Below are 13,169 nucleotides of genomic sequence, written 5' to 3' on the forward strand. Positions count from 1 at the left end.
TCCTTTTATTAAACTTAGTAAATCTGAAATCTCTTTGCAAATCCCGCGTAAACCTTGCTGGCAGACGTCCGGTACAAAAACCACTATAACGTCTTCTAGGAAACTCGGAAACACAAACCGTAAAATTCCTCTAAAAGCTGACTTCCATATCTTTCCAATGGTATAAAGCTCAACAGCTGGTTCATTCTAAGGAAATACAGTTTAATCTGTAAAGTCGGCTGCACAGCTTCTGCTTCCAGCATACCAAACTCATTTCAATTGCAAAAATGCTCATTTTTCTTCTTTCTTCATCTTCACTCTTCAAATCTAAGAAAAACATAAAACTAAATGAAACGAACTAAATTCACTCACAAACATAACAAAAATCTAAACTAAATGACATTGAAACGTACGCAATATTGGTCATATCAACCATCATCCAATCTCAACCGTTAGATTATACCCTAGTCATCCTTCCTCCCGAGTCGACTCCTAATTCCAGAATCAGTCACTCTCACTCCACGATGTCCGTCCCTCGAGTCCAACTCTTAGTCGTCTTCTCCTCCATCATCGTGACCAACACGACGGCACCACCCATCCTCCTCGACGACATCCCACTGGCTTGGCTCTCTCCTCTTCAACAACGTCACTGCTGGCTTGATTCTCTCCTCTTCAACAACGTCACTGCTGGCTTGATTCTCTCCTCTTTAACAACCTTCGCTCATGTTTCTTGCCCATTCGCAACCTGTATAATTCATACCTTCCTTCGACCCAAAATCTAATTCTCTGATCTCACATCGCCGCCGCAAATCCATTGCCCGCCCGCCCGCCATGAGCACTCCATCACTCTCAAGGGTAAAGCTTTCAAATTTTCTTCTGATTTGCGGGTTTCAATTCGAATTTTTGACTCCGGATGTTGCAGAGCGCAGGTGTGTTCTCTGGATTCACACGGCTATGCAAGGGCTTGTCGGTGGTGCTCATTGGATACCACATTGTAGTTCAGCTTCTCCCTCATGCTTGTCGATGGTATTTTTCTCTCGGTTTGGGCACCTTCATTGTCCAAATTTTGGTTTGTTGACTTGTGAATTGAAAATTTACTAAAATGTATTGCAAAATATTGAATAAATATGTGTTTATAGTAATGGGTTTTATGAAAAATATGTGAAATTTAGTGTTTTGAACTGTTTGGTTTTGTGGGGTTGATCTGAAAGTCAGCTCCGGTTTTTCCCCTTTCTTGTGTGGAATTGGGAGTTTGTAGCAGAGGCGATAATGTTGACCCAGTTCCAAAACTTAGAATTGGGTCCGGTTCCAAAACTCAGAATTGCTATACCCGTCCCGCCCCGCCCTGTTAGATTTTTAAACGGGTCTGGTCCGATCCCTCCAAATTTGGGCCCAACCCGACCCGACCCGTGCCCACCCCTAATTAAATGGGCCAAATTGACCTGGTCTTTTCTTTGGTTTTTTGTTTTGGAGTCCATTTTGTATGAAAAGCCCTTAAATTTAATCCAAAATGCTCCTTTGAAGTTTGTACATTTTATTAAGATGTTAATGAAACCGCTATTGTTTCGCCTCAAAACTTCACCTCAGCATGTAAAGAGATGGTTCCTCATATGTAGAAAGATTCCTCCTAGTTATGCTATGATTTTGTATATAATTTGTGGATGTCATCAATATGTCAACGTACGTATGACATAACCATGATGAAAGTTTCCACAACTTATAGGCGGCAATTCTTACTAGTTTCCCCCACTCGAGTAGTTCGGTTAAAATCGCAATGCCCCAAAATTTGCATTGACAATTTGACATTGATTTTTCTATCTCAAACAACTTTCAAACTCAAAAGAAAATGGTTGACCCAGTTTTCGGTTGAGATTAAAGTATCCGTCCAATCTGAATCGACCCATTGACTCCTTTATCAATCTTTTTTGGAAAGGTATCGATCTTTTTTGCTTCATTTTTTTGGGAGGAATTAATGTTTATGAATTTGTTAGGTGTTCGCTTCCGTAGTGTTAATTCACAAGTTCATTAGGAAAGTAGAGAAGCCACGTACTTAACGAATCAAACTTTATATTTTTGGCTTTTTATCATAAACGGACTTTGAAATTGACCCAAATCGTTAAAATTGTCACTGAAATTGAAAAATAATAAATGTAATCCTTGAAAATAGGTGTTACAAATTAATGTGGTCATTCTGTCACAATTATATCAAAAGTTCTGTTATGTATTGGTGTAACACATAAATACCTTGAAATTGAAAATTGATCAATATAGTCCTTGAAAATTGTGTCACAAATCAATTTAGTCATTCCGTTACAATTTTTTTGAAAATAATATTATGTGCTGATGTGAGTAATAATTAATTTAAAAAATTATCCAAACACCTTTTTGCATAGTGAGATTATCTCAAGGCAGAGCTCGCCGTTCTCCGCGTCACCAAGATCACCGGAGGAGCGCCAAGTTTTGAGACTATTGATCGCCTAAATGTTGACAGTGGTGTTACAAAAATCGTAGCCAATCCAAGCTGTCACCGAAGTGGGTCTTGATCCTGGTGCAATTCGATGAAAGGTGTAAAGATGGGTGTCTTGAGAAATTTATTTTTTCAGAGAAAAGAAGGTGAAGGCTACCATAGATGGAGGTATGAGTGTGAGTTCGGGTAGTTGGTGATAACTTTTTTAATTAATTATTAAATTATTAAATCTATTTCTAATTTATTTTTAATTTACTTAGACTTGCGGGACCTATTTTTGTGTCACACAGCACATAACAAATTTTTTTTTTTTTTATAGAATTGCAAAGGAAGGACCATTCTGATGTGAGACACTTATTTCTAGGACCACAGTGATCAATTTTCAATTTCAAAAATCATCTTGATGGTGTAGATCAATTTTAGGGAACATTTATGATAATGATTTATTATTATAATATATAGAAACCAAAGAAAAATAACTAACTGCCCACTAGGTGGATTTTGAGATCAATTTGAAACATGTTGAAAAATTACTATTTTATTCTTATTATATTTAATTGTTTTGTTTTGAAACTCTAATTGGAAGAAGAGTAAGTCTTGGTATTGTGAAGCTTTTAGGGTGTTTAACTTAATATATAGTGAAGCTTTTAGGGTGTTAACTTAATACATAGAAATTCAATTTCATATTTTGCATTCACTTTCTGTTTTTTTAATTTTTCTCACTTATTCAACCATTTACTAACTAGTGCTGCTATTTCCACTCCGGTGTCTTATTTCCTCACCCACTTTTTAATGAAAATTTTAATTACAAGTTTATTCATCTGTAAAATGACCAATAAAGACCTTAAAAGATAACCCTCTGATCACAAACAATTTATCTACCCTTAAACCCTAACTCACCTGATAAAATCCCAGTGTAACTTAGCTTGAAATCGTTTCAGTTCCACACATTTTCTACATTTTTGCAAATTAATTCTCCTAAAAATCTTGAAGACGAAGATGAACCCAAAAACCAGGTAACCATAGTTTGACTCTTCTCTGCTTTCTCCGGCCACTGTGCGGTTCAAATTTAATGTTTTTGTTGTGGTTGGATGTTTCAACAATGGATATCAGCATGATTTGATATGTAATGTGGACTTGCTGCATATGTATAGATGCAAATATTTCTATACACAAGTGTGGAAGAAGAATTGAGGAAGGGTAGTCTTCTGTAAAGTGTATTGAGTTTGATTAGTAGAAAAAAAAAATGGTGCAAAGTCTATCACTAAGAGCTCTAAAATTATTTCACCAGACAAGCTCGGAGTGGAGAGAAAGTGCTAATGAGAATATTTTAGGAATAAAAGTGGATGAGAAAATAGCATTTTAATTTTGTAACTTTTTATGGTGGGTGAGATTATAATATGAGTGGAGAAATAGGACAATGGGATGGGTCTATTAGCTCTCTTAATAACTTCCTCCTAAGTACATGCATAGAGGAGTGGAGGTTGCTAGTAATACCACCGATACGCTTGATATAGACAGCTTTAGGTCCCTTAAATAGAGAGACAGAATTAGAAGGAAGCACATCACATACGAGTCCTTGCTAGACTCTGCAATTTGTTACTATATTTTTGTTAAAACTGGAGGCTTAGCAAACTTATTTTTAGCCTAGTTAGTTAAGAGTAGTGTGATCTCCCTTTTACATCCAAATTCAAATTCTTCTTCCGTAGTTCAGACAAGATTAATTCAAATACCACTCAAATCAATAACAAAAGCAATATGGATATTTCTAATCCACATCACAATTAATTTGATTCCTTAACTCTGGTGATTAGGAAACACAAATATCATTCTTGACATAGCAAAGCATTAAGCATGAAGATTGAGACAGAGAGGGAGAAATTAATATACATAAGTGGAAGAGTGACTCTTAGGGGGAGACTTAAAACTTAATTAGGACTTATTTTCTTCATCGTACCCACCAACGTTGAAAAGGTGTTATAAATTCGGTCATTTTGCATTACTTAATTGGCCTACAAAAGCACCAACTTACTCATTCTAAATTCACCACAATCTCATTCTTAAGTTTCATCCTCCTCTAGCTTCTCAATTTCACCCTATCGTCCTCCAGTTGTTGCATTTGATAGAGAACAATGGGTTCCAATTATGCTCAAATTACACTAGCAATGGTGCTAATTGCTTCAATGCTGGCGGTTAGCACAGCCAACAAGGATTGGCAGTATGGTAATTACAGCGGTTGGGGCTTCAGCCATGGCTCATATCACCCCAATAAGACCCAAGGACCAAACAAGATCGTTGTTGGTGGCTCAGAAAACTGGCATTTCGGATTCAACTACACAGAATGGGCTTTGAAGAATGGACCATTTTACATCAAGGACACTCTCGGTGAGTATCCATTTTTCTGTGCATTTTCGGCTTTACTTATTGTTGTTTGCAAAGATCTTACTTGTTTAGCTCCCCCCCAGGTATTCAATTCTTGTTGCAAATTTTATCGAAAACTTTGAAACATAACATGTCAAGCAGTCGACCTAAAATCAAAAAATATCGCCCACTTAAATTCTAATGTAACTAGAATGTTTTCTCTGCACAATTTGTTCACCATGAGAAACGCTTTTTCTTTTGTTCATGGAATTGAACAACTATAGTTACATGATAAAATGGTGTTTTGCGTGTTTTGCAGTTTTCAAGTATGATCCACCGAATAACACCACACATCCTCACAGCGTCTACTTGTTCCAAGACTTTCGGAGCTTCTTGAACTGTGACTTGAGTCGAGCAAGAATGGTGGGAAATCAAACACAAGGAGGCGGAGACGGCTTTGAGTTTGTTCTCAAGAGGTGGCAGCCTTACTACTTCGCTTGCGGCGAGCGTGATGGTTTACATTGTAAGGACGGATTGATGAGGTTCCCTGTCTTCCCAATGTTTCGTGGCTACTGATCGATCGATGTTGAAACACAGTATTAAGGCAATGCACAAAACAATAATAAAGAGACTTGGTATGCAAGTTTCTGAGAGAGTATAGTAGATAATTTCAATGACATAGGTATTGACCATGTCTACTATTTAATTATTATTGTTCTTTAGTGATGTTTTACCATGTAACCAAAAATTTGAAATAGTTTTTGGAAATTTGAAATTGAATGTTAATGTTAATGCTGTCCTAATTAAACCTCTTATATTTCCTTTTCAGAAATAATATTACATTGAGGTAGTGCATTCTCATTTTATTATTGATATATATATATATATATATAAAGAAGATTATTCTTGTGATTAGTGCCTTTTTCTTCAACTCATTGTTTTTCGATTTCAAACCTTGCCTCCTTAGGGTAGATTAGGGTAGAAGCTTTTGCACAGCTGGTTCATGGTAACATGCAATATTAGCAAACAACCACTCAATTTTTGCAAATTCTTACTGAAGGGCATCAAATTCTCCAACAGGAGGGGGGCAAGCAAATAATCGAGCAATAGCAAATTTGGAAAATTAGCGGTCAAATTGCAGCGATATTAATTGGTTGAAAGAGACCAAGTAATTTTTCCAAGTGAACCCGAAGCTAATCCAATTGAGCAAATTGCGTGCCATACAATTGAAAAATTCGAGAGTAGGGAAAATATGTACAACTCGGTGAACTAACTAAAGAGGAAGCAGAGAAGAACAGACGATGTCACCCCACTTTTTAAAAATCCTACTTATGAAGACGAGTTGCCCTTTCTGCAATGCTTCATAAATCCAAGGAGGAGCCAAACAAAGAGTTAGAAACAAGGGATGTGACAATTAGTTGGATTTTCAATTGTTTGATTGAACCGAAGGCTGAAGATTCTTTCATTATAAATTCTTCCAAGAACCCGCTTGAAGTTCACTTCTCAAATTATGGAAGAGAATTTGGAATTGAACCAAAAGTTGAAGATGTGAATGATAAATTCGATTTCACACCAATGGCCAAGATATGGTGACAACGAAAAAAATGAAGAAGAGAAAGAAGTCTCGAGCTTTGAGATTGAAGAAAAGTAAAAATATGCAGCGCCTCATTGTTCCCCATATGATCATCATTTAAGATTGAAGAAAAGTAAAAATCCACACCGAATTTCAAAGCTACAAGGTGGAAGAAAGGGATTAAGAAGAAGATTCATGGAGTTGTTCCCCATATGATCACCATTCTCCACTTAATTCTGATGCGATATTTATACGCGCACAAATTAAACCCTCTTTTTATCAATTGTAGTATAGGTGCAAGTAGGGATCGTTCTGGACCGGGGATTAGGAGGGATTGTTAATCACTTGGATTTGACTCAAAAACATAAAAACACAATATAAAACACTAAACTAGACTCAAAGAATTCAAAAATACTTTAAAACATAAACTAAACAGATTCTAAGCATTAAAGAACAAGAAAGTAAAGGGGGGTTTAGGTTTTACGAAAATTGAAATAACAAAACAAGTTAATAAACTAGACAGAATGTAAATATGAATGTGATGGAATTGAATGGATGAATGCTAGCTAAGGGGTTCATCTCCATACATGTTATACTTGCATAATAAAACGATTTCCAATTGCATTTCAATAAATCATTAATTCTCAACACTCCAAGTTAATTAGGTCCGCTTAAATTAACCGTCAAGTTTTCCTTAAGTTAATGAATTGGATGATTGCATACGACAACCCAAAGCATTCCTCACAAGTTCCCTACATGAATTGCATAATAGAGATACAAGCAAGAATCATTAAGTTCTTTGAAAACTATAAGTGTTGACGAGGCATTCGTTACTATGATTGCATGAAACTTATGCCAAGAATTCGTTTAACGCGATTGTTTATAAGCAACCTCCACTACTTGTGAATATAAGTTCATAACGATTAGGTGAAATTCACTTATATTCTAGCGTCAAATTCATGCATGAAAATTAAGTGTGCACTCTCAATAAACATACATAAATAGGTTATCAATAAAACAGTTAAACAAATTGAATTCACAACTTATGAAACGTAATTAGAAGTAATCAAATCAAAATGCAAGCATAAACATATATTTCGAATCACCCCCTAGCTAAAGGGGGGTTTAGTTCCTCATACAAAACAAAGAGAATTGAAATTAAACATTGAAATCAAAGAAACGCCTAAACATTCCAACAACTCAAACTTGAATTGTATGAACGTTTAGGCTCTCTTCTCTTCCTCTTTATTGTAGCATAAGGTCTAGGGATAATTGGTTTGGGGGATGGAAGTGTGGAATGGAAAAATGGTGTTTGGATTATAAGGGGAGAGATGGGAAGCTCACGGCTAGGGAAGGGAGAATGTGTTTGTAATGTGTTGTGTATGAAAATGAGATGTTCATGAATGAATGAATGCAAGGGTATTTATAGGAGTAGTGGAGGGAACATATGGCTATGTCATTTGTAGGTGAAGTAGGTGGATGTTGTAGGTGAAGTAGGTGGATGTTGTAGGTGAAGTGGGTGGATGTTGTAGGTGAAGTAGGTGGATGTTGTAGGTGAAGTAGGTGGATGTTGTAGGTGAAGTGGATGTTGTAGGTGAAGTAGGTGGATGTTATGTTAAGTGATAAGTGATAAGTGATATGATATGTGGTTATGATATGATAAGTGGTTAAGTGGTGATGATAAGTGATAAGTGATTAAGTGATATGATATGTGGTGATGATAAGTGATAAGTGCATGTGGGTTAACTAATGAAGGAAATGCATGTGCAATGACAATGTGTTAGAATGGATGTGTGTTATGCATGGCATGATTGGGATTAGGAAAGGTTTAAATGTCCTAAAACTAAAGAGAACAAGGTTCCAACACTTTGGCTCCAATTAGGTCTTCAATTTCGTCCAACACTTTGGCTTCAAGCATAAGCTATCCGTCCTTAGCCCAAAAGTGCTCCAAAAGTCTCCAAAATGCATCTTTTTGCTCCTTTAGCCATTTGGACCTACAAACACACGAAAATAGCTTAAAGTACTAAAATAACTAAAGAAACATAACGTAAATGTACGAGAACAAGCCATTTAAGTCGCATAAATATGCTCCTATCAAATACCCCCACACTTAGCTTTTGCTAGTCCTCGAGCAAAACAGAAAAACAAAACAAAAAGAACAAAACACAACCTACACCTTCCAACAATCGTATCAGGGACTTCCAATGCACATGACAAGTTAAAAATCATTATTCTCACAGATTTGAGCCATCTTTACACTTAAGTACATTCTTAATCATAGTCACCACATACTAGTTCACAATTAAGCATTTAAAACCATGTTTTGAATGTAGTAACATGCCTTAGAGAATTCCCTCAATTTCTTACTAGATGTACTCTCGTTTTTCACACAGATTTTCTGACTACACACCCTGCACTAGGTATATGTGAGAAGATTGATGTAAACATGTAGACGAACACTCACATATGTTATAATAAGGAAAGCATTTTCTGGAGTTAATAAGCATGTTTAGATATGATCTCATGAATGGAATGCTACTACTTAGACGCGAGAACCAGTGACACCATAAGCTCATACCAAGTTCAAACTCCACAATTGAAATACATAACACTCAATATAGAAGTCAAGGGTTGTAACGGGGTTTGGGGTAATTGGCTAAAAATGAAAGGTAAGGATAACAAACGTTCTTCAAGCAATAGTGAGCAAAGTATTGAATTAGGCACTTAGAATTTCCTTTAGAATGCAGAAGTCAACTTTGATCACCCAAGGGGGAATTACACAGAACTTAGGGCCATATTCATTTTTTTTTTGGACCCTTTCTTCAACCATCAACGCTCGTGAGTTCATTTTCACTTATTTTCATTTTTTTTTTTAAGCTCTTTTTTCTTTCTTTCTTTCTTTTTTCTTTTTTTTTTTTTTTTTTTTTTCTTTTCTTTTTCTTTTCTTTTGAATCTCAAAACATAAACACTTAAACATTCTCTCCCCCACACTTATTTTCTTTCATAATGTAACTCAAAAGGAATTCAATTAAGTCATGCTCACTATCTTTTAAGAACAAGGGTGGGGATTGTCCTAAACTAGGCTAGGTGAGGAAAATGTGGGTAAACAAAGAATAAAGGCTAAACAAGGCTCAACGGGGTTAAAACTTACAACATATACGAAGTATGGGAAGTAAGGCTATTTGGCTATGGTGGTGGTCACTACACAACTTCTTCTTGAATATGTGTTATGCAAATCAATAACATGCTTTGAATGAAATGGGCATGAGTTCTAGCATTTAGTTCTATCATGATACAATTGCATTCTAAGTAGCAACCAAGCAAGGAATAATGAGATCATGCAACAACTTTAGAAAATAAAGAATCACAGAAAATAACTCTCCAAAGAAAGTAATGGCTCGAGTCTCACAGGGATGTAGCGTTTGTTTGAGTTTCTTCCTTCAAGCATGTTACAAAAACGAATTTTTCTTTTATGATTGCATGTGAAGTCATACATTATAACCATAACCAAGCATATACCAAGAGTAAATCAAACTTTTCTCTATGTTTATAACTCTTTCTAACCGTCATGCAATTATAAACCAAATCCTTATCATTGTGTTGGAAGGTACCCTAAGACACAAACACACAAAAACGACTTTTAAAACAACTCTTTTTGGGTTTTTCAAAACAATTTTTCAAATTTTTATGGGATTTTCGAATTATAAAACAAAACACACTAAAACACTCTAAAACAACTTAAAAACACCTTAAAACAGCAAGGAACAACATTAGAAGTTATGGTGGATAAAACCCTACGAATTTGCATCAAAACACTTTAGTTACCCCCCCACACTTAAATCAAACATTGTCCTCAATGTTTTAAGCATAGATTCACACAAAACATAAGTAAACACACAAAAAGCAACTAAACATTTTAAACATGGCATAATGTAATAAACAAAAAGAAGAGTTTAGGGACGCAAATCTGGTTATGGAGTGTAAATTTCCTCTTCTCCTTGGTGATTGCATTGAGGCTTTGATCTTTGTGATTCCACAGGCTTACTCTTGAACTGGTTTCTGCCCATCGTTGATTTTCCTTTGTGCTACTTCTTGAACTGGGCAGCAGGATGGTTCTTTTGGTTTCCCCCGAAGGTCTGAGCTTCCTCCTGTTATCTGTTTCTTTGTTCAATCTTTGCAGGAGTGGTCCCTTCTCTGGAAGTGTATCAACCGTTGAAGATGACTACTCGAGAGCAACGCTAGGTAAGCAATCAGGAATAGATTCCAGGCAGTTGGCTCCAGATCGGAAGACTGACTCCAAGTGCCGGCTGATTGCTTCTTTTACTTTGCCATGCAAGTAAGAACAAGGACAAAGAAAAAGACAGGGAAAGAGCATGATATGAGATACTTTTGCTTTTGACCTTGATGATATGAGATACCTTTGCTTTGAAGAAGCGGTGAATGAATCAGCACATGCTTCAATCCGCCGTTTCCTCCTGGGTCATATGTAATCCAGGCATCTAGTATCATCTTTGGGGAAGAAGAAAGAATTGAGTATTTTGAAAGGCTTTGCTGGGAGTGCGCCCTCAGAGGTGAGGGAGAGTTGGGCATTTTCTTCAGGTTTGCCCTGCCATAAAAGACGAAGGTCGACATATATAGAGATAATATCAAGTGGTGGTACCTTTTACCCTTGTCGACAAACGTTTTGATCCCGCAAATCCGGCTCTTTGAAATAGTGGCGCCTCTTCGATCTTTGAATACGCCTCTTTGATTTCTGAGCAGGCGCCCCTTCGATTTCTGAACGACGCCCCTTCGCTTTCTGAACGACACGTGGTAGTGCAGATGCGGCTCCTTTTGACAAAGCTGCACGCGTCTTCTGAAAAGCAGAGAAAGCGTCGCCGAACTTTGCGCTTGTCGGCTAAAGATGTGTAGATGCGATGATGGCCTCCACGTGTTTTCAGCTTTGTCAGAAATCTTTTGACAAAGTTGAACGCGTTTTCTGAAAAGCCGAGGGAGCGTCGCCTAAATTACGCCGGAAAATCCGGCTCTTTGAATCGGTGGACGCGTCGTCTTGGCTTTTTATAGAGCTATCAATCACCCCAACACACACACTCTGAAGATTTCCCATTCCTGAAACTCGACTCCGGCCCTTTGTGAAATTTTAACTCCATCCACCCCTTCTCTTTGAACACTTTTGAAAAAAATGGCAAACTCATCGAACCTTAGCTTAGATTTGAGTCTCAGCAGCGATCCGGTTGTGCCCCATCACGGTAATGTATGGCGCCCTTCTTTTTTATCTTCTAACGGTCCTCTTTCAGGTGAAGACTCTGTGATGCAGGACGCCACAACAGCTACAATAGTAGCTAAAAACCTCCTCACTCCAAAAGATAGTAGGCTGCTGTCAGGACGGTCCGATGAGTTGGCCGTTCAAGAGTCCCTCGCACTTAGTGTTCAGTGTGCGAGTTCTGTGTCCAACATGGGCCAACGCCTGCTTGCTCGGTCCCGCCAAGTGGAATCGTTGATGGCAGAGGTGGAAAGACTTAAGCAAGAGATCCAGCAGCTTAAGTACGAGAATAGAAGTTTGCATGTGCTTGCAAATAACTATTCGTCGGGGATGAAAAGGAAGCTTGATGAGCTGCAAGAATCTGAGGGTCGAATTCACAGTGACCGTCAAAGGCTTGCGTCTTATCTCCAGAGGCACCTTTTTCCTGGGTCATCCAGCGCTTGGCCAAGTATTGAGGCCTGGAATGCTCTAGCTCCGATGCCTCCCGCTCCGATGGCTTCTGCTCCGATGCCTCCCGCTTCTATGCCTCCCGCTTCTATGCCTTCCGCTTCTGCGCCTCCCGCTTCTATGCCTTCCGCTTCTGCGCCTCGTAGTGGGGCTTCACGCAAACAACCTTTGTGAAGCTCCACCTTTCTCCATGTTTAGTATCTTTCTTTTTTTTTTTTTTTTTTTTTTATTTTTATTTATTGATTTATTTATTTTTTATTAACATAAATAAAATCAAACGGCATGGAATTGGTCCTTGAATGGAAGGTGATACTTGAAGTGAACCGGCAATGGTTTGAATTCTAGTGTAGGTGCCTGATTCATAAAAAACAGCAAGTTAGTATAAAATGTAAAGGAATTTGAAAAAAACTTACTTGTTTTGTCCGACAAGAACTCAATGACAAACACCACTCCTTTGAAAGTTTCAGGGATATTGGACTTGGCCAGATTGCAAGTGATGGTTATGACTTGTCCAATGTCATCAAATTTAACTTCTTTGGATTTTGTGGTTTCAAGAACGTCCTCTTTGATGAATTCATGACATTCCCTACTTGTCACCTTTGAAAGGGCTTCCAAGATGTCTTTTTCACCTTCTTCTTCCTTGGAAGTCATGAATCTGCAAGGAATAGGGATACTTGTTGGAACGGGGTTAAAAATAATGAAATTTGGAACAACCATACCTGTATTAGATGGCATAGGAGCAATAGGTGCCTCCGGTAAAGGTGTTTCCACCCTTTCCGTGGGTTGGGTGTATTCCTCTTCCTTGTGATTTGATTTTGATGGTTGAGGGTCCGTTCCAACCTCCTTGTCACTTCTCAACATGATTTCCTTGGCAGTTTCAAATTCTCCCTTCGGATTTGCAATGGTTGAACTAGGGAGTTCGCCTTGGTCTCGAAACTGTCCTACGAACTCCGCGATCTGCCCAATTTGCTTATCCAAGTGGTCCAACCTTTGTGGTGGCTGCATAGGCGTTGAATAGAACTCCTCATATGGCTGCCAATATCCTTCTTGTTGAGCCTCATTGTCTTGAATTTGTGAGC

The 13,169-nt window shown here is 37.7% G+C and overlaps 1 protein-coding gene and 1 long non-coding RNA gene across 2 annotated transcripts; both read left to right on the top strand.

Moving 5' to 3' along the window:
- Window positions 1-631: 631 nt before the first annotated feature.
- LOC137727287 (uncharacterized) lies at window positions 632-1,107 on the top strand. Its single transcript, XR_011067781.1, has 2 exons — window positions 632-834; window positions 902-1,107. It is a non-coding gene; the product is annotated as an uncharacterized lncRNA (long non-coding RNA).
- Window positions 1,108-4,559: 3,452 nt separating this feature from the next.
- Window positions 4,560-5,601, top strand: LOC137727579 (uncharacterized). Its single transcript, XM_068466419.1, has 2 exons — window positions 4,560-4,831; window positions 5,127-5,601. Exons 1-2 carry the CDS (start codon window positions 4,579-4,581, stop codon window positions 5,381-5,383), a joined length of 510 nt encoding a protein of 169 aa, XP_068322520.1. The 5' UTR covers window positions 4,560-4,578; the 3' UTR covers window positions 5,384-5,601.
- Window positions 5,602-13,169: the final 7,568 nt, after the last annotated feature.

This window comes from Pyrus communis, chromosome 3 (genome assembly GCF_963583255.1).
Source record: "Pyrus communis chromosome 3, drPyrComm1.1, whole genome shotgun sequence".
Taxonomy (NCBI): Eukaryota; Viridiplantae; Streptophyta; class Magnoliopsida; order Rosales; family Rosaceae; genus Pyrus; species Pyrus communis.

What these genes read in the sequence shown, in the direction of transcription:
- LOC137727579 (XM_068466419.1), top strand. Translation starts at nt 4,579, where the DNA reads ATGGGTTCCAATTATGCTCAAATTACACTAGCAATGGTGCTAATTGCT. An exon ending in TTACATCAAGGACACTCTCG is followed by an intron (nt 4,832 to 5,126) that starts GTGAGTATCCAT and finishes CGTGTTTTGCAG; the next exon opens with TTTTCAAGTATGATCCACCG.